This window comes from Engystomops pustulosus, chromosome 1, assembly GCF_040894005.1.
Source record: "Engystomops pustulosus chromosome 1, aEngPut4.maternal, whole genome shotgun sequence".
Taxonomy (NCBI): Eukaryota; Metazoa; Chordata; class Amphibia; order Anura; family Leptodactylidae; genus Engystomops; species Engystomops pustulosus.
The window spans coordinates 175,863,216-175,882,918 of record NC_092411.1 but is presented as its reverse complement, the minus strand read 5'-3'; the positions used below and the strand labels follow the sequence as shown (position 1 = coordinate 175,882,918).

General features: G+C 43.7%; 2 protein-coding genes across 2 annotated transcripts in view; both read left to right on the top strand.

Moving 5' to 3' along the window:
* The first annotated feature begins 302 nt into the window (after positions 1 to 302).
* On the top strand, positions 303 to 3,281 carry LOC140121823 (uncharacterized). The gene is made up of 4 exons (XM_072141937.1): positions 303 to 894; positions 1,345 to 1,429; positions 1,916 to 2,677; positions 2,756 to 3,281. The coding sequence occupies exons 1-4, from the start codon at positions 303 to 305 to the stop codon at positions 2,805 to 2,807; spliced, it is 1,491 nt and encodes a 496-aa protein (XP_071998038.1). The 3' UTR covers positions 2,808 to 3,281.
* A 7,586-nt stretch (positions 3,282 to 10,867) lies between these two features.
* Positions 10,868 to 19,703, top strand: part of PIK3R2 (phosphoinositide-3-kinase regulatory subunit 2) — a 56,590-nt gene continuing 47,754 nt past the window's right edge. The window contains exon 1 of the mRNA XM_072113923.1: positions 10,868 to 11,038. The gene's annotated coding sequence lies outside the window, so the exon portion shown is untranslated. The remainder of the gene's footprint in view (positions 11,039 to 19,703) is intronic.

Below are 19,703 nucleotides of genomic sequence, written 5' to 3'. Positions count from 1 at the left end.
GTTTCAGTTCGAGGAACTCGATGGTCTCTTAAAAGCAATTAGACAGACCTTGGAAATCGAGGAGATTCTTCCCCCTAGATCTAAGGAGGAGGAACTATTTGGGGGATTGAAGGCAAAACGCCAGAGGGTGTTTCCCCTGAATGACATGTTAAAGGAGCTGGTTTCTGAGGAGTGGCAAGAGCCAGAAAAAAGGGTTATCGTGTCCAAAATGGGACACTTGTCCAAAGATGGATGTGCAAGTTACCAAAATAGTAAAGAAGACTGACCTTCCCTTTGAGGACGTGGCCCAATTAAAGGACCCTATGGACAGGAAGTCTGACTCCCTGTTGAGAAAGGCCTGGGAGACCTCCATGCTCAGTCTGAAAACTAACTTGGCTTCCACCTCAGTCGCAAGGAACTTGCTGTACTGGCTGAATGAGTTGGAATCCCACATCAAGGAAGGGACTCCGAGATCAACAATCTTGGAGAACTTTCCTTTGCTGAAATCTGCTACAGCCTTCCTCGCAGATTCTGCTGCCGAGGGAATTCGTTTCGCTTCAAAGGAGGGAGCACTTACTAACTCTACCCGACGGGCGCTGTGGCTAAAACAGTGGAACGGGGACATCAGATCCAAGGCAAAACTGTGCAGTCTTCCCTTCTCAGGGGAGTTTGTGTTTGGCCCAGAGTTGGATGCTATACTTGAGAGAGCATCAGATAAGAAAAAGGGCTTTCCTGAGAGATCGATACCCAAGAAGCAGCCCTTTCGAGACTTCAAAAGGGATTCCTACAAGGATAAAGGGAAAAGGGGACGCTGGAGCTACCCGAAAGGAGAAACCGAACGGCACAAACCGACTAATCATCAACCTGAGAGGTCTCAACGAGTTTATCGTCTACCGGAAATTCAGGATGGAGTCGGTAAGATCAGCCACACACATTATTCACCAAGATGCATTAATGTGCACTATAGACTTAAAGGATGCATATTATCACATCCCTATACACCATTTCTCACAAAGGTTTTTAAGGTTTTCTGTCTTGTCTCCAGAGGGTGCTACACTACACTTTCAATTCTGTGCACTCCCCTTTGGAATATCTTCTGCACCAAGGACCTTTACAAAGGTGATGGCAGAGGTGGTGGCGTCTCTCAGACTACAGGACGTACTGATCGTCCCGTACCTAGACGACCTACTCATTGTTGGCCAAGACAGGGGGAGCTTACTCTTCTCCAGAGATCTCACCCTAGAAACCTTAAAAAGACTGGGATGGATAGTAAACTACCAGAAGTCAGAACTTTCCCCAGCTACTGTGAGGAAATTCCTGGGTGTAAACCTGAACTCAGTTTACCAAATGTCGTTCCTTCCACAGGACAAGGGAGACCACATCAAGGATCTGATAACAAGGTTCAGGAGAAAATCAGTGATCTCTATCAGAGAAGCTATGAAGATTCTGGGCTCTCTAACAGCCTGCATCTCCTCGGTAGCCTGGTGTCAGGCCCATTCCAGAATACTCCAGGGATGGATCTTAAGATCCTGGAACAGAAAACAGGAGGATCTGGACAGGAAAATCCCAATCCCACCTGCTGTCAAGGAGGACCTGCTATGGTGGTTGGAAGACGGAAATCTGAGGAAAGGGATCTTCTGGTCAAACAGCCCTTACATCCCAATCCAGACAGACGCGAGCCAGAGGGGCTGGGGGGCAGTGATGCCTCAGCAAATTTCCCAGGGTACCTGGACAGAGGAGATTACAAGAAGGTCCTCAAATTTCCGAGAGTTGCAAGCAGTATGGGAAGCACTCAGCGCGAACACTCCTCTTCTTGCCCACCAACACCTCCTAATTCTATCAGACAATACAACTACGGTCTCCTACATAAAAAGACAAGGAGGAACCAGGTCTCCTCTCCTGAGTACCCTAGCTCGGAAAATATTTTTGTGGGCAGAACAACATACTCTGTCAATATCTGCCACTCATCTAAAAGGCACGGAGAATTCAAGGGCGGACTTTCTAAGCAGAAGAAAGATCCTACCAAACGAGTGGAGCCTCAAGGAGGAGATCTTCCAGCGGCTAACATCTTTGTGGGGTTATCCTCTAGTGGACTTGTTCGCAACAAGGGAGAATACCAAATGCCTGCATTATTTTTCTCTGGAAAAAGGGGAGAACAGGGAACGGCTGGACGCCTTCTCTCACCCCTGGGACATTCCACTAGTCTACGCCTTCCCCCCAATTCCCCTGATCGCCAGGGTCCTGAGGAAAATATTTCAGGAAAATACCAGAGCCATCTTCATCTGCCCGAACTGGCCGAAGAAAAGCTGGTACCCACTCTTGAAGAAGATGTCACCAGAGAATCCAGTCATTCTTCCGCTATCAGAGGACCTACTACATCAGGGTCCAATCCATCATCCAAACCCAGGGAAATTACAGCTGTCTGCCTGGATCCTGAATCCAGCTTCTTAAGCTCTCAGGGACTCTCATCTGAAGTCATCAAGACCCTGAAGGTGCTTGAATTTCTTCAAAAGGGTTTGGAGTTGGGTTTGTCTACCAGCACCCTGAAGGTCCAGGTGTCGGCGCTTAGTGCCTTCTTCGACCAGCCTCTCATCGAGCACAGGTGGTTTCCGACTTTCATAGGAATCAGGAGATTATCCTACCCTCCTTCTGTGAGAACCCTTCTTCGGCAAGAGAACGCGAATGGAGTTCTTTGGATGTAAGACGTTCTGTCCTAAAATACCTACAAATTACAGAGGCCTGGCGTATTGACTCTAACCTTTTCATCCAATTCCAGGGGAAAAATAAGGGGAGGAAGGCGTCGAAGGCGACTATTGCAAGATGGCTGAGACTGGCAATTGCCTCATGTTACGACCTACAGAAAAGCCCGATACCAGCAGGAATCCGAGCTCACTCGACCAGGGCTATGTCCACATCTTGGGCGGAAAGAAGAGGAGCGTCACTAGATCAGATTTGCAGAGCTGCAACGTGGTCTTCATCCACTACATTCTCCAAACATTATAGGCTGGACTTGCACTTGTCAAAAGACCTATCTTTTGGACGCAAGGTGTTACAGGCTGTAATCCCTCCCTAAAAAAGCTTACTAATTTTGTAAGTCTCCAGGTTGGGCCGTCATGGGGGACGAAGCGGAAATTGTGAATTAGATTACTCACCGGTAATTCTATTTCCGTTAGTCCACCATGACGGCCTATATATTTTCCCTCCCAGCTGGATTTCTTCCTTTCTTTGTATTATTATTTCCAGATAATTTTCCTTTGTATGTGGAGCAAACATACTAAATAAATCTGGTTGTATCTTCCTCAGCATGGTTATTTTGTAATCACTGGCGGGAGGATGCAAGGGGGGGAGCATTTAACCTCTCTTCTTCCTGTCCCTGCAGAGGTCAAGGGGCATCCTCCAGGTTGGGCCGTCATGGTGGACTAACGGAAATAGAATTACCGGTGAGTAATCTAATTCACAATTTTCCAAGTTTGAAATGTTCTGGTTTCCAGACAAGATGTAAAACTACCCAAAAAGTTTGATAATTAACATTTACAGAGTATCTGCTTTATGTTGGGATGATAATTTATGCTTCTGGTCATTTTTCTAGGATGTTATGAGGTGCAGAACTTTAGGTGCGATTTTTCTTATTTTCATGAAAATGAAAAACTCACATTTTGAGGGACAACTCAGCTTTCAAGTGACTTTGAGAGGCCTAAATAATAGTAAAACTCCATAAATTACCTCACTATAGAAACTTCACCCCTCAACGTATGTAAAACAACTTCTATTAAGTCTATTAACCCTTTAAGTGTTTCACATGGGTTAAAAAATATGGACCTGCGATTTAGAAACTATTGAATTTTTTTGAAAAATACATTCATTTAGGCCAAAACTGAAATTTTCAGAATAAATTAAATGATGAAACGCACTGCAACGCTTGATGCCCAATTCCTCCCGAGTGTACTGATACCCCCATATGTGGTGGTGACTGCTGTACAGGCGCACGGCCGAGTATAGAATGAATGGAGGCGCCATTCACCGCAGATTTGTATTGTCACATTGTACGACCTATAAATTTTTATTTTTTTTTGGTAATACAAACATATGAGGGCTTATTTTTTATGGGATGAGATACAATGTATAAATAATTTATTTTGGGAGTCTAAAGCTTATTCTTGAGATTTTATTAACTATTTCAAGGGGGACACAAACAAAATCATCAATTTTTATTTTGGATTGTTAGCATTTTTTTTCCCCCCGCTCACCGTAATGTAAAAATAATATTTTATCTTTATTCTCTGGTTCACTACGATTGCGGTGATACCTCATTTATATAGTTTTTCTTATTTTTGCTTAATTTTCCTGAGCAAAACCAATATTGGAGAAAATCGCATTGTTTTTACTATTGACAACTTTTCAGGGGCATACCTTCTGTATTTTTCTGTTGTCAGATCTGGTTGAGGGCTTATTTTTTGCGAAAACAGTTGTTCTTTTCAGTCGTATCATATTAGGTACCGTAACTTTTTTTGATCACTTTTTAGAACATTTTTTGTGATGGTGTTTGATGAAAAATTGTATATTATGGGAAGTTTTTTTTTTTACGTAGTTCACCGAGCGGGTTCAATATTGATTTAGATTTATTGTACAGATTAATACGGATGCGGTGATACCAAATATGTATGTTTTTGTGTTTTATTTACTGTATATGCATTTTATGTGTTACTGGGGAGATTATGGGACTTTTATTTTATTTATTTAATTATATTATAAAAAGTTTTTAATTTTTTTTTTAACTTTTTTTACATTTTCCACATTTTGGCTTGAATAAGCGATCATCCGATCACTTATTCAAGCCTCTACACTGCAATACACTTGTATTGCAGTGTATAGTGTAAGTAACTGAGCATGCCGCGCATGCTCAGTTACTTACAGCCGGGTCCTGCCAGGAAGGCTGGACCCGGCGAGAAGAGGAGCCGACAGCCTCGGGTCACTCGTCGGGACCCGGGGCAGCGGCAGGAGGGATCGGATCCCCCGGTAAGCACACCGGGGGGGTCCAATCCACGGGGGACACACTTGCACGCCGCGGTCATGCTTGACCGCGGCGTGTAAGGGGTTAAACACTGCGGCGTGTAAGGGGTTAACGTCGCGTCAGAAGAAGTACCCTTAATGACCGCCGTAGAATCCCGATAGGGCGGTCATTAAGGGGTTAACATTACAGTTTGCCTTATATATTTGTCTTCAACACTCCCGAAGCATACATCAAATGTATCTAAAGACTCCATGCAAAATGCAGAGTATGAGTAGTCACCACTGGCCTATGGAGTAGGAGGGCGGACCGGGGGAAAGGTACCGCCTCGGACCGCCCCCTCATGAATACGGGCAACTGCTTACAGCGCGGTCCAGCATTTTCAATTGTACAGAGCTGCAGTGTTTGTTAGCGTTATCGGAAGTTTATGATAACACTATCAGTGTAACACTGTGGCATATGATGTAGCATACTTTGGTAAGCAGCTCCTAGTGCAGTTTTCAGAGGTGACAAGCCCTCTTTAAGGGCCGCACAGTGGCTTAGTGGTTAGTATTACAGCCTTGCAGCGCTGGGGACCTGGGTTCATGTCCTAGGGTCCACATCTGCAAAAGAGTTTGTATGTTCTCTCCGTGTTTGCATGGGTTTCCTCCGGTTTCCTCTCACACTCAAAAATATACCAATGTGGATCAATAATAATATTACCTGCTAAAAGAGTATTTGCAGTGTGATTAAAAGAAACACATACCTTATATACCCGTGTATAAGCCATGTTTATCAGCACAAAAAAATGTGCTGAAAAACCTCACCTCGGCTTATACACGAGTCAATTAAAAAAATAAACTTACATACCCTTCGGCGCCCTGATGCTTGGGGCGACTCCTCTTCTTTCTTCTCTCTGCTGTAACAGCCGGCAGAGAGACGTCCATGTGTTCTGCCGGCCAGTGCACACTTTGATGTGGCAGTGTCACACTCATGACGTCAGAGTGTGGGCCGGCCGGCAGACCACATGGACGCATCTCTGCTGACGGTTACAACCAAGAGAAGCGAGAAGACCATCCGCGGGGAGCATCGGGACTGCCCGAAGGTGAGTATGGAAGTTTGTTTTTTTGAATGTGCTTGGCAAACAGGGGGCTGGCTGTCTATATACTACAGGGTGCAGGCTGCCTATATACTGGGAGGCTGTGACCAATGCATTTCCCACCCTCGGCTTATACTGAAGTCATTAGGTTTTCCCAGTTTTTGGTGGTAAAATTAGGTGCCTCGGCTTATACTCAAGTATATATACGGTAACCATTCTGGGAGTAAAGATGGCTATGATAAATACTAATGTATTACATCACATACCTACCACTGAGAGCCAGTCTATTAGGTTGTGCCTCAGGCAGGATTAACAGAAAAGGGGTGAACTGTGGTGAGCGTTTTCTCTAACTGTGGTTATTGCAGCGAAAACACTACTGTCAATCACTGCCTTTTGCAGGAAGTTCTCACGGCACTAGTTGTGGGGGTAATAGTGAGACAGAGTAAGGCTGCATTCACACAACTCCCATTGACCAGCATTGGTTCACACGTGAGGCTCCGTACAAGGGAAAAGATGGGACATGTCCTATCTTTCCCTTTGTGATATGGGCCGTACATAATTTATTGCAATGGAGAGGGCTCACCCCTCCTCCTCTACATCGTAACGTATACGTCAGTGTAAATGCAGCCTAACGGCCTCTAAAGCAAGATAACAGAGTTGCTAGAATAGCCCTCAGGCAAATTAGCATAATGTTAAAAGTTGATTTTGATAAGGAAGGAGGCCATGGATAGCAAATATAAGAAGATTAGCACAGTCACACTGCCTGGATCTATGAGTAAGCGCCCCTGGTTTATCATGCTTGATTTTGATGGTAGATTTCCTTATGTCACTTAGTTTTAAAGTAAGCCTTGATAACATGGTTTGTCTAATATCAGAAAAGTGGCTCTATATATGAGCATGCAAGGACCCAATGCTGCTGATGTTGGTGTTTGTTGCTATAGAAACGTGGATATACAAGTTGAGTCAATCCCACTGTACTATTCTCACTTATATGACCATGTAAGAAAAGGTTCCCCTGGTCTAAGGGCCAGTTACCTATGCCTTTGAAATACATTTGTGATAAGCCCAAGGCCCTCCCCATTGTGGCCGAATTGCATTTAAACACGCAATCCAAACAGAATGTGTTAATATAGCAGGAAAAGTTAATGATGCAGTATGCTAATGCTGCAATTTTGTCACAGCAGGAAGCAAAAGAAAACCTTTGAAGAAAGGTGTGCGTAAGGTTGTCATATCCTCAAGTGTACACCATTCTTTACATTAATTTCATTTCATTACACCCTCTAAAAATGTAAATAATACTGTTTGAATACTCTTTGACTAGCTATTACTACAATGCTTTATTGAAGGTAACCTACCCTCTCCCTTCCTTTCCTTATGATTCTTCAATATGTACTTGCCTTCCTCCCTAGATTTTATACAAATTGACTTATTCTTGGCTACCTGTTCTCATTTATACACACTTTAAGCGTCCGACCCTAGATTTATTTCTAAACCAAGGTAACAATACCATACTTCCATGTATTGTCATCTCATATACCTTTAAGCTTTGCCCGGTGGCACGCACGAATTAATATTTGTTTTCTCGATATCCCAGCTCATAACATGGGAATCGCCGAATATGATACTTGGCACCAATTGTAATGACATATTTAATATACACCTTACTATCTATCTAAGCAATGTCTTCTCTTGCCACGTATAGTCCAGCTGACCTTATATCATATTATACACCTCTTCATATTTTTCCGATAGCAGAGTATACATATGGATATCATACCTGTCGGCCTGATCCTCAATGACAGAACTCCCGTTATTTTCACCAAAGTTCCGAAGCATGCGCAGATTCAGCCACTCACTCTGCTAACTACTCTAACTCCAGGAGCATGCGCATACAAGCGCTGCTCCGATGACGATAACTAGTCTGTCAGCTGACATAGTCAGCTGATCCATGTTGATCAGCTGACCTGCTACATCGATCGGGACGTCATCACTAAGATCGTGTTCGCCATCCTATTAGGACGTCACCACCATCGGACCTATCAGCCACTTTTCTTTGGGAGGCACTTTTTGATTCTTTCTTCCTTACTGGCTCCTGGAATGGTAAGCGGGAGGTGTTTCATCTTTAAATGTCCGGCGTTGTCTCGCCGCTGACACTAATAGCCCTACCCCTGATGAAGCCAGCTTGCTGGTGAAACATGTCGGGGGGCTTTTGTGTAACTTCTTTTTAATCAGCAGTACAGTTAGGCTCTGAGTCAAATCCACAGTATACAATCAGTTAGCTTTTACCTCTCAGTTACGGCATAGTTTGGCTAGCAGTACGTTATCTATTCACTGACTCCTGCTGTGTGGGGCTCTGGTGATTGTATATGACCAACCCATATACACTTACAGGGAGACAGTAGCAACTGGTCCGTCAATTCTCATACAGGGATATCAGTGAGATGTCTATCTGAATCTATGCAGTATTATCCCTGTGAGGATTGTGGTCAGGCGAATATCAATCACCACACCCGAGAGCAAGCTACCTAATAGCAACCCCATATGCTGGAAATCCAGCGGAGTCTGACACCCTACCCATTACGCCACAACTGTGCCCGAGAGACCTTAGATTACATGCATGATGCTAATGCGATACTTTAATAGGGAGTGAGTACCCCTCATTGACCCATTGAGCCCACTCTACTGTGTTTTTAAATTCCATTCTTTAAAGCAATTTGTAGCAATGTTTCTACACATACTTCTTTCTTTTTTAATTTGACGTTTAATAAAAGTGACGTTTTACAATAAGACATACACTTCTTTGTCCGGATATGGGTATTCTCTCTGCCAATGGCAGCTTTACGTCTGTCTGTGTAATAAACCCCCTGCCGCGACAATTGGTCCATTTTTTGTAATATAAGGTTGTCATATCCTATACACAACAATGCTACTGCACCACAATCCTTCACATAGCCTGTATGTCAGGGTGAAGAAGCCCTGAAATAATCACAATGCCTTGCAAACCAGCAATTGTGATTGTTGTCCCCTTTACACCAGCTCCATGCCAAGGGGCTTGGAGGAGCACAGCGGGTGGTGTAGTGGGCAGGCACGGTGCGCTTCTGCCCCTGCGCACCGGCATTAGCTAGAAAACTTTACAAGTGATAGTTAACGAGAGCTGCAGCATTTTCCTAGAAACAGATGCTGCACGCCAGCCCTGCAGGAAATATTAGGAGGTCTAAGACTCTCAATGTATCCAGAGGGGCGGGGATTTTATCATACGCCGGCGCTAGTGATGGGGATAAGCCGGCTCATTAGGCTCAGTTTACTAAAAAGAGCCAGATCTTCTGGCTCTTGAACGGCACCCTATTAAATATATAATAGGGAGCCTCAGTCCAGCCAGTCACCCCACTCCACACCACTTTTAACCTGATTTTATTGGATTAAAGGGGGCGTGGCAAGCCAATCAGGGGCAGAGTCAAGTGAGCCATCACGTCACTGAGGGGAGCCGACTCCCATGGTTCAAGAGCTGGCTCTTAGAGCAGGTTCGCTCACGATCGATGTGTCACTAGAGGGCACTAAGGGTTTGTTCACATGTTTAGTTTTTCAGATGCAGTTTCAATGTCTAAACCAGGAGTGGAGTGAGAAAAAGAGGAGATGTAGCACCTTTCAAAGATATGTTATCACCCTTTAAAATCCAAACCCGCTTTTGGCTTTGAAAACTGCATCTGAAAAACTGAACGTGTGAATGCACCCTAAGGCCGCATTCAAATAGTCCTTGATGCAAGCTAAAGGGTGATGCCACATGAGGCATTTTTGGACCGTTGTAAAGCATGCGTTTTCAGTCCGTTGATAAAGCATGTGATTGGCTGCTTTGAACCTGTTTATCTATTAAGATAAGTATGCTCAAAGCAGCCAAACACATGGTAAAAACGCATGCGTTTTTCAAAAGACCGATGGCGCATTCACATGATGCGTTGCGTTTTTGACGCAGTCCACTGGCTTCAGCCTTGATTACATACTGAGGTTACATTGCGTTTTAGCAGATGCAGTGGAAACGCAATGTAACCTTAGCATGTAATCAAGGCTAAAGCAAGTGGAATCGACTCAAAAATGCAACACTCAACGCATCATGTGAATGCATCCTCAGGGCGCGTTCACAAGATGCGTTGCATTTTTGACGCATTCCAAAGGCTTCAACCATTATCACATATTGCAATAACAGTGCGTTTCCATTGTGTTTGCTAAAACGCAATGTTACTTCAACATGTGATTAAGGCTGGCGCCACACGTAGCGCTTTGTCTGCGCTTGCAAACGCAGACAAAGTCGCGCCCACCGGGACGGGCCTCCACCCGATCGCATCAGCGTTTCTATGGAAACGCCTGCGATCGGGAACGAGCCGCCGCTATTTTGCGTTAAACGCCATAGAAACGCCGAGGCCCGCCCCGGTAGGCGCGACTTTGTCTGCGTTTGCAAGCGCACAGAGCGCTACGTGTGGCGCCAGCCTAAGGCTGAAGCCTTTTGAATGCGTCAAAAAAGAATCAATAAACGCTACATCTTAACACGCACTGGGTGAATGTAAGCTATGCTCTCATAGGTCTTGCATATCAACATTGCTAGTGTTTTACTCCATGATTACAATAAGAAACCTTAAAAATGTTGATTTTGGAAGGAAAACCAAAATAATTGTGGTGGTTCCTAGTCTGAAAGGGAAGCAAATCCCTACAGTTTTCTGTAGCATTAAGCAGTCCCAGATTGACCGTCTCTGTAACATCACGGATAGGCCTGCTCAATATGTCGTTTATCTTCGTACTTTTCCGTAAGTCCTCTGTTTCGCCATGATACGTCATTCGGCAGTTTCCGGAGTCGCTCGGCTCTCCCTCTCTGCTAGCTGCATGATGGCAGCTCCCGGGAGCTTCGGCGTGTGAAGGCAGGAGGAGAACAGAGGAGCGGAGGGAAGGCCATGCATCGCGGATGTCAGGGAGAGCACGAAGCGGTAAGACGTAGCGGAACTTTGCGCCAGGCTACATGTTTAATTGTGCAAAGCCCGACATTAGCAGTGACGGCTACTGTGCACAAAGTTCCAGGGCAGAGAGAACGACGAAGGACGGCAACTAGTGGAGGGGCTGAGTGCCAGCTAAGGCCAGGCCTGCACACACGTGCGCCTCCGCCACTGCCGTGCGTCACCTCGTCACAGCTGCGGCTGCGCTTTGTCTCTGCGCTATATGTGGAGCTGCGCTGCCTTCCACACATTACGACTTCTAGAGGCACCCGGTATTCTTCCCGTTCATTTATGTATACAGAAGTTCGTTGTACAGTAGTTGTATTGATACTTTGAATTAACCTGCTATAGGGCAGCACGGTGGCTGAGAGGTTAGCACTTCTGCCTTGCAGCGCTAGGATCCTGGGTTCAAGTCAGAGAGTTTGTATGTTCTCTCCGTGTTTGCGTGGGATTCCTCCAGGTAATCTGGTTTCCTCCCACACTCCAAAAACATACTGGGAGGTTGTTAGGATCGTGAGCCCCATGGGGACAGGCACCAATTTGCCATGCTTTGTGCAGCGCTGCGCAATCTGTATGCGCTATATAAATAAATATTATTATTTAAATAGTTCTGCAATTGTATGTTATTAAAATAGTGTGAAGGTAATGTGACGATAATTTCTCATTAATGTAGCCATGTTGTCCATTAGAGACAGCTGCTCTTGGATACAAACACCTCAACAGCAGCGGTGGCCATCCATGTGCTATTGAGGGTGAGGTCACACATGGAGTTTAGCGCATTGCAATAGCTGAAGAGAGATTTGCCCAATTAACCCCTTAAGGACGCAGCCTGTTTGCAGGTTAAGGCTCGCAACTTTTTTTTGAAATTTGACCTGCGTCTCTTTATATGGTTATAACTTTTGAACACTGTTACTTATCAAAGCGATTCTGATATTGTTTTTTCCCCACATGTTGTGCTTCATTTTAGTGGTATATTTTGGCTGATACGTTTTGCGTTTATTTACAAAAAAAAGAAAAAAGTGATGAATTTTTAGAAAAATTTGCCATTTTCGAAATTCAAAATCACCGCGTTTTCAGGCAGATAGATTTACCACCTAAATAACTTGCAGAATAACATTTCCCATTTGTCTACTTTACATTTTCATAATTTTTGAAATGTTTGGATAATTTATTTTGACGTCATGCGGCCTACAAATCGAATAGCGATTTTCCGTATTTTCGGAATTGACTATTTTGGGGATAAATACTGTTTGAAATCAAATTTTACATATTTAGCAACAAAACCCCCTATATAACCAACCCATTTTCAAATCTGCACCCCTCAAACTATCAGAAACAGCATTTACAAAGATTGTTAACCCCTTGAGATCTTCATAGTAATTGAATCAAAATGGCGGTGAAATTTAGAATGGTCAAATTTTGTCGGTTATACGTTCATCTAGCCCTAAAATTTACACATTTCCAAAAGATAAAAAGAGAAAACTCACCATAAAATTTGTTCTACAATTTCTCCTGAGTGCAGCGACCCCCCACATGTGGACATTACTTGTGTTATGGGGGCACAGCAAGGCGCAGAAGGGAAGGAGCACCCTGCAACTGCCAGGATTTTAGTTTCCTCGTTGCCCCCTTTTGAAGGCTATAACATTTTCGCTTTTCCGTTATTTGGGCCATGTGATGGCATTTTTTTTGCGGGACGAGATGCTTTTTCCAGTGTTACCATTTTGGGGTTGGTATCACCTATTGTTGAAAATTTTGGAACTTTTTTTGAGGTCATGAGTAGAAAAGCATCAATTCTGTACTGGATTTTTTACTTTTTTTTTTTTGTGTTCACCGTATAGCCTAATAATCATGTTATCTTTATTCTATGGGTCGATACGATTACGGGGATACCAGACATGAATATTTTTTCTTATGTTTTACTAAATTTGCCAAATAAAACCCTAATGTGGGGAAAAATCTATCATTTTTGCATCGCCGGCTTCCAAGTGGCATAACATTGTTACGTTTTTGGCTACAGAGCTGGTTGATGGCTTGTTTTTTGCGGGACATGTTGTTCTTTGCAACAATATCATTCTGGAGTACATATGTTTTGTTGATCCCTTTTTATTGCATTTTTAGTGGGATATAATAGGTAAAAATCATAATTTTGGGCGGGTTTTTAACGTTTTTTTTTTACGGCGTTCATCATATGGGTTCAATAGTTATTTAGTTTTATTCTATGGATTGTTACGGACGCGATGATACTATATATGTGGGGTTTGTGTTATGATTTAGACTTTTTTGAGTGTTATATGTCTCTTTATATGTTTTGGGGCTTATGGGCATTTTTAGTGATTTATAAAGTAATTTTTTATTGAAAAACATTTTTTTTACATTTTTTTACATGATCCACCATGGGATATGAACAAGCAATCATCTGATTGCTTGTTCTTGATAATACTCTGCAATACTAATGTATTGCAGGGTATTATCAGTGCCAGCCTATGCAGATGCATAGGCTGACACTTTGCCTTTAAGATGACGTCACAGACGCCATCTTAAAGGTAAACCCTCCAGGCTTCTCTGGGGTCCCGATCGGACCCCAGAGGTGCCAAAACAGCAATCGCCCCCCCCGAAAACGGTGCGGGGGGGCCGATTGTGATGTAAAGACCCCCAGAAGGCATGTTAAATGCCGCGGTCGCGTTGACCGCGGCATTTAACGGGTTAAACACCCGCGATCGGAGCCCACTCCGACCGCGGGTGTTAGCCGGGGATGTCAACGGTAGATTACCGTTGAAATCCCGCGGCTAACGATGCCGGTTCGGCTGCTATACAGCCCTGAACCGGCATCGTCTCTGCGCAGTAGCTGTACTGCGCTGAGCGCTATTCGCGGGACTCAGCGCAGTACAGCTACGGCGCAGAGCGCTAAGGGGTTAAACAGCTGTTTACATTTACGTTTACAAAACTAATTAACACATGCATTAACAGTTGCGTTTTGTTAACGCAAATGTAAACCTGCTTGTTTAATTCATCAAATCTCTCTTCAGCTATTGCAATGAGTTTTGCGTTAAAAACACCACAAGGGCGTGTTCAAATGACGAGTTGGGTCACATTTTTTAATGCATTTTTTTTTACCCATTCCAAAGGCTTCATTCAGCCTTGTTCGCATGCTGAGGTTACATTGCGTTTTAGCAAATGCAGTGGTAATGCAATCTATCTTTGGCATGTGATCAAGGCTGAATGAAGCCTTTGGAATGCGTCAAAAACGCATCAAAAAACACAACATTGTGTGAATGTGTCCTAAACCGTTGCTGATTTGCCTGGATTCAATGTTCATTACCACTGGACATCTGTGGGACACGCAGTAACTCCCGGCCATTTCATTAGCATAAACGGTTTGTGGAATAGGGATAGTGGAAATAGTGATGTCACACTAGAGGGATAGTGGAAATAGTGATGTCACACTAGAGGGATAGTGGAAATAGTGATGTCACACTAGAGGGATAGTGGAAATAGTGATGTCACACTAGAGGGATAGTGGAAATAGTGATGTCACACTAGAGGGATAGTGGAAATAGTGATGTCACACTAGAGGGATAGTGGAAATAGTGATGTCACACTAGAGGGATAGTGGAAATAGTGATGTCACACTAGAGGGATAGTGGAAATAGTGATGTCACACTAGAGGGACAGTGGAAATAGTGATGTCACACTAGAGGGACAGTGGAAATAGTGATGTCACACTAGAGGGACAGTGCGCATGGTGATGTCACTCATAAATTGTAAGCTCTTGTAAGTAGGACCCTCACTCCGATTGTGCCAAATGACTATGTATTACTCTGTTTTGTTTGTATATGTCTTCCACGATCTGTAAAGCGAATATGAAGATGCTATAGATAGTGGAGGGATAATACCCACAGTGATGTCACAATGGAGGAATAGTGGACGTAGTGACATCACAGCACAGAGTTTCTGTCAGAGTACATGATTTGCAGAATGATAGAATTTTATTAGTAGCTAGTGATGTCACCATATTAGTAAAATGCACCCAGTGCTGTGACACTTGGACAGTTTTTGAACCCCATAGCGGTTTTATGATGGTAACCTGTCCAAATCATACTGGAATTCATTAGTGTAGATGAGAACTGAGCCACAGTACGGCTACACATGACTGTGAGTGGCCCATTGACACAGACCCATGTGTTGGCCAGATTTGCGGACCAAGTGCAGTGCAGTGGATGGGAGTCCTTACATAGTAGTGATAAATGATTCAAGGTCTCCCTGTCGGCTCAACAACAGCGCCAACACTGTAACTGTGGCAGTTCAGCTGGCAAGCAAGGATTTCTTACATCATACACTCACCGGCCACTTTATTAGGTACACCATGCTAGTAACGGGTTGGACCCCCTTTTGCCTTCAGAACTGCCTCAATTCTTCGTGGCATAGATTCAACAAGGTGCTGGAAGCATTCCTCAGAGATTTTGGTCCATATTGACATGATGGCATCACACAGTTGCCGCAGATTTGTCGGCTGCACATCCATGATGCGAATCTCCCGTTCCACCACATCCCAAAGATGCTCTATTGGATTGAGATCTGGTGACTGTGGAGGCCATTTGAGTACAGTGAACTCATTGTCATGTTCAAGAAACTAGTCTGAGATGATTCCAGCTTTATGACATTATCCTGCTGAAAGTAGCCATCAGATGTTGGGTACATTGTGGTCATAAAGGGATGGACATGGTCAGCAACAATACCCGGTGTGGTCTTCTGCTGCTGTAGCCCATCTGCCTCAAAGTTCAACGTACTGTGCGTTCAGAGATGCTCTTCTGCCTACCTTGGTTGTAACGGGTGGCGATTTGAGTCACTGTTGCCTTTCTATCGGCTCGAACCAGTCTGCCCATTCTCCTCGGAATGGTCACCAGTTATGAGTGGTGTACCTCAGGGTTCTATGCTTGGCCCACTACTATTTAATATATTTATTAATGATATAGAGGTAGGAATTAGTAGCACTGTGTCTATTTTTGCAGATGACACCAAACTGTGTAGTGCAATACAGTCTATGGAGGATGTTCATAGGCTGCAGGGTGACTTGGACAAACTGAATGTTTGGTCATCCACTTGGCAAATTAGGTTTAATGTGGATAAATGTAAGGTTATGCACCTGGGGGCCAATAATCCAAAGGCAAAATATGTACTTGGGGGAGTAAATCTCGGAGAGTCCCTAGTTGAGAAGGACTGGGGGTACTAGTAGATCATAAATTGAATAACAGCATGCAATGTCAATCAGCTGCCTCTAAAGCTAGTAGGATCATGTCATGTATCAAAAGTGGAATGGACTCTCGTGATAGGGATGTAATATTACCACTATACAAGGCACTGGTTCGGCTACACCTGGAATATGCTGTCCAGTTCTGGGCACCGGTCCATAAAAAGGATGCCCTGGAGCTGGAGAGGGTTCAACGTAGAGCCACAAAAATGATAAGGGGTATGGAGGGTCTTAGTTATGAGGAAAGATTAAAACAATTAGATTTATTTAGTCTGGAAAAGAGCCGACTACAAGGGGACATGATTAATTTATATAAATATATGAATGGTCCATACAAAAAATATGGTGGTAAGTTGTTTCAGATTAAATCAAAAGACGAGGGGGCACTGTCTCCGTCTGGAGAAAACAAGGTTTAATCACCTGAGGCGACAGGGCGTTTTTACTATGAAACTGTCAATCTGTGGAATAGCCTGCCTCAGGCGCTGGTCACAGCAGGGACAGCAGAGAGCTTCAAGAAGGGTCTAGATGCCTTTTTACACCTAAATAACTTTGATTGTTATGTTATATAGAATTGTTTCCCCTAAATCCCTTCCTCATCCAATCCCTACCCTTCCTTGGTTGAACTTGATGGACAAGTGTCTTTTTTCAACCGTATAAACTATGAAACTATGAAACTCTGACCTCTGGCATCAACAAGGCATTTCCGCCCACAGAATTGCCGCTCACTGGATGTTTTTTCTTTTTCGGACCATTCTCTGTAAACCCTAGAGATGGTTGTGCGTGAAAATCCCAGTAGATCAGCAGTTTCTGAAATACTCAGACCAGCCCTTCTGGCACCAACAACCATGCCACGTTCAAAGGCACTCAAATCACCTTCCTTCCCCATACTGATGCTCGGTTTGAACTGCACGAGATTGTCTTGACCATGTCTACATGCCTAAATGCACTGAGTTGCCGCCATGTGATTGGCTGATTAGAAATTAAGTGTTAACGAGCAGTTGGACAGGTGTACCTAATAAAGTGGCCGGTGAGGGTGCGGTCACACGTTGCAGTTAAAACTGCATCACAATTAGTTTTGGGGTGGTTTTAGGTGGTATTACTTATTTTAACAAGTGAAAGACATCAAATCAACAGGTGAATGAAACAGCTTTCTCCTTCAAAATCAAATTCACCCATTCAGCTCATGTCTTTCACCTGTGGAATTGACAAAACTTCACCTAAAACCACCTCAAAACTAATTGTGATGCAGTTTTAACTGCAATGTGTGACCGCAGCCTGAGTGTATATCACTATGGTGGAAGGACAAACTCCAGTGCGATGTGACCAGCAAGTACATGTGCAGCTGGGCTTAGTGCAAGAATGCTGGAATGTTAACCGTAGCACTTGCAGACAAGGTCAAAGCCACACTTGGAGATGGCAGATAAAGGTGTTTGAAAGTTAGTGCTCAAAGGGCAGTATTATGCATTAATGTATTTCTTACCACCATGTTGCTGTGTTTTTGTGTATGTGTGTTTTTGAGTTTCAAGAATCATCTTCGAAAAATAAATTATGTGTTTATTGCATCAGCAAGGGAGGACAAAGTACCTCAATATCAAGAAAGTATAATTATTGTGTATAAGGTTGCTGAATGTTAGACCTTAATCAATTGAGGGATCAGTCAAAACCAGTCAAAGGCTAAGATGATCCCTTTAACGCCTCTTCTCATTCTGCTGCAAACACATGTATAGTTATATGCTTTGGACCCCAGGGGCACATGGATCGTCTATCATACCACCACCTTAACAATAATCCTGGCCTGGGATATAAGTTTTATTAAAATGTATTTTAAAGAAATCGTAATTTATGGAAAACATATAAGCAAAGAAAGCATATAAAAAATGGTGGCAGCTTAGAGGTGCCACGCAGGGCATAAAGTGAATCGATTTGTGCAGGAATTCAGTAAAAGAGGACCTGTCACCCCCCAAAAATACCCCCACCAAATGTGTCCCCCCTAATCTTGTCCCCAACCCCTTTATATTTATTCCATTTTTATTAAAATTTATGTTTGCAAAGTTTGTTTTAATCAAGCCGACCTCTTACCAAATAGGATGTTGGATCCTCGTTATTCTGTCCCCTGGCAGACGGCCGTATTCATGAGGGGGCCAGCCGACACACCTCCTCCACGCCCCTGTCAGTCTTATTCCTGTAAGAATAGCCAGCAGCAGTGCATATATTCCACAATCGCTGCGGTGCACTTATAGCGCCTGTGCCGCTCTGTGTTTATTCACGCAATATATGCGCTGCTGCCGGCTATTCTGACAGGGGCATGGAGGGGGTGTGTCGGCCGGTAAAAGGTCGGATCGATTAAAACAAACTTTGCAAACATAAATTATAATAAAATTTTAAGAAATATAAAGGGGCTGGGGACAGGATTAGGGGGGACATATTTGGTGGGGGTACTTTTGGGGGTTGACAGGTCCTCTTTAATGTATAGATTCCTAGTAGCTGACTAATAGAAAACATACGTATAAACAAGGACAGCAGATAACAAATTGTGGCAGAATAGAGGCTCCACTCCATGTGGCTATGTACATAATAAAATCTGCTTGTATGAAAAATACAATCTTGGCCATTTAACTCCATAACTTTGTCGATAGCAACTGTTTCTTGTGCCGTTTCGAAAAGGACTTGGTAAGCAAACTTGGGCAGCAATAGGACCTGATTTAAGTTTTGCGGCTTAATTGGCTCATGCACAGTGCTTTGGAAACACCCAAAGAAGTAAATAGGGATATGTGCTAGCTGTTGCAACAATGACTAGATCATGTCCAAAATATTTGTTTGTTTGGATAAAGCCTCCAGGTCTACCTGAGGGAGGGCCTAAGGGTGCGTTTACATGTGGTGTTTGCATTGCATTTATAAATGCAAAGCAAATGCCCCAGTCTAGGGCTCTTCTTAATCGCTACTGCGTTTCCAGCAAAGCGCAAGTGGTGGGTAACCAGCACATGCAAAAGACCGGGTGTTTGTTGCAGATTGCAAACGTCAGCAAATGTCAGCACATCCTCGTATACTCACAGTACCTACAGTAAGCCATCATGTATTACCATACAGTTAGGGCCAGAAATATTTGGACAGTGACACAATTTTCGCGAGATGGGCTCTGCATGCCACCACATTGGATTTGAAATGAAACCTCTACAACAGAATTCAAGTGCAGATTGTCACCAAACACTGGGTTTCCTCCTTCTTAATGCTTTGCCAGGCCTTTACAGCCGCAGCCTTCAGGTCTTGCTTGTTTGTGGGTCTTTCCGTCTTAAGTCTGGATTTGAGCAAGTGAAATGCATGCTCAATTGGGTTAAGATCTGGTGATTGACTTGGCCATTGCAGAATGTTCCACTTTTTTGCACTCATGAACTCCTGGGTAGCTTTGGCTGT

Bases quoted from the DNA above. Each gene is read 5' to 3' on its own strand.
- LOC140121823 (XM_072141937.1), top strand. From the start codon at position 303: ATGGACAGGAAGTCTGACTCCCTGTTGAGAAAGGCCTGGGAGACCTCC. The intron at 895-1,344 runs GTAAGATCAGCC...TTCCTTCCACAG, and splicing joins GGAAATTCAGGATGGAGTCG to GACAAGGGAGACCACATCAA. The intron at 2,678-2,755 runs GTAAGACGTTCT...ATCCAATTCCAG, and splicing joins GCGAATGGAGTTCTTTGGAT to GGGAAAAATAAGGGGAGGAA.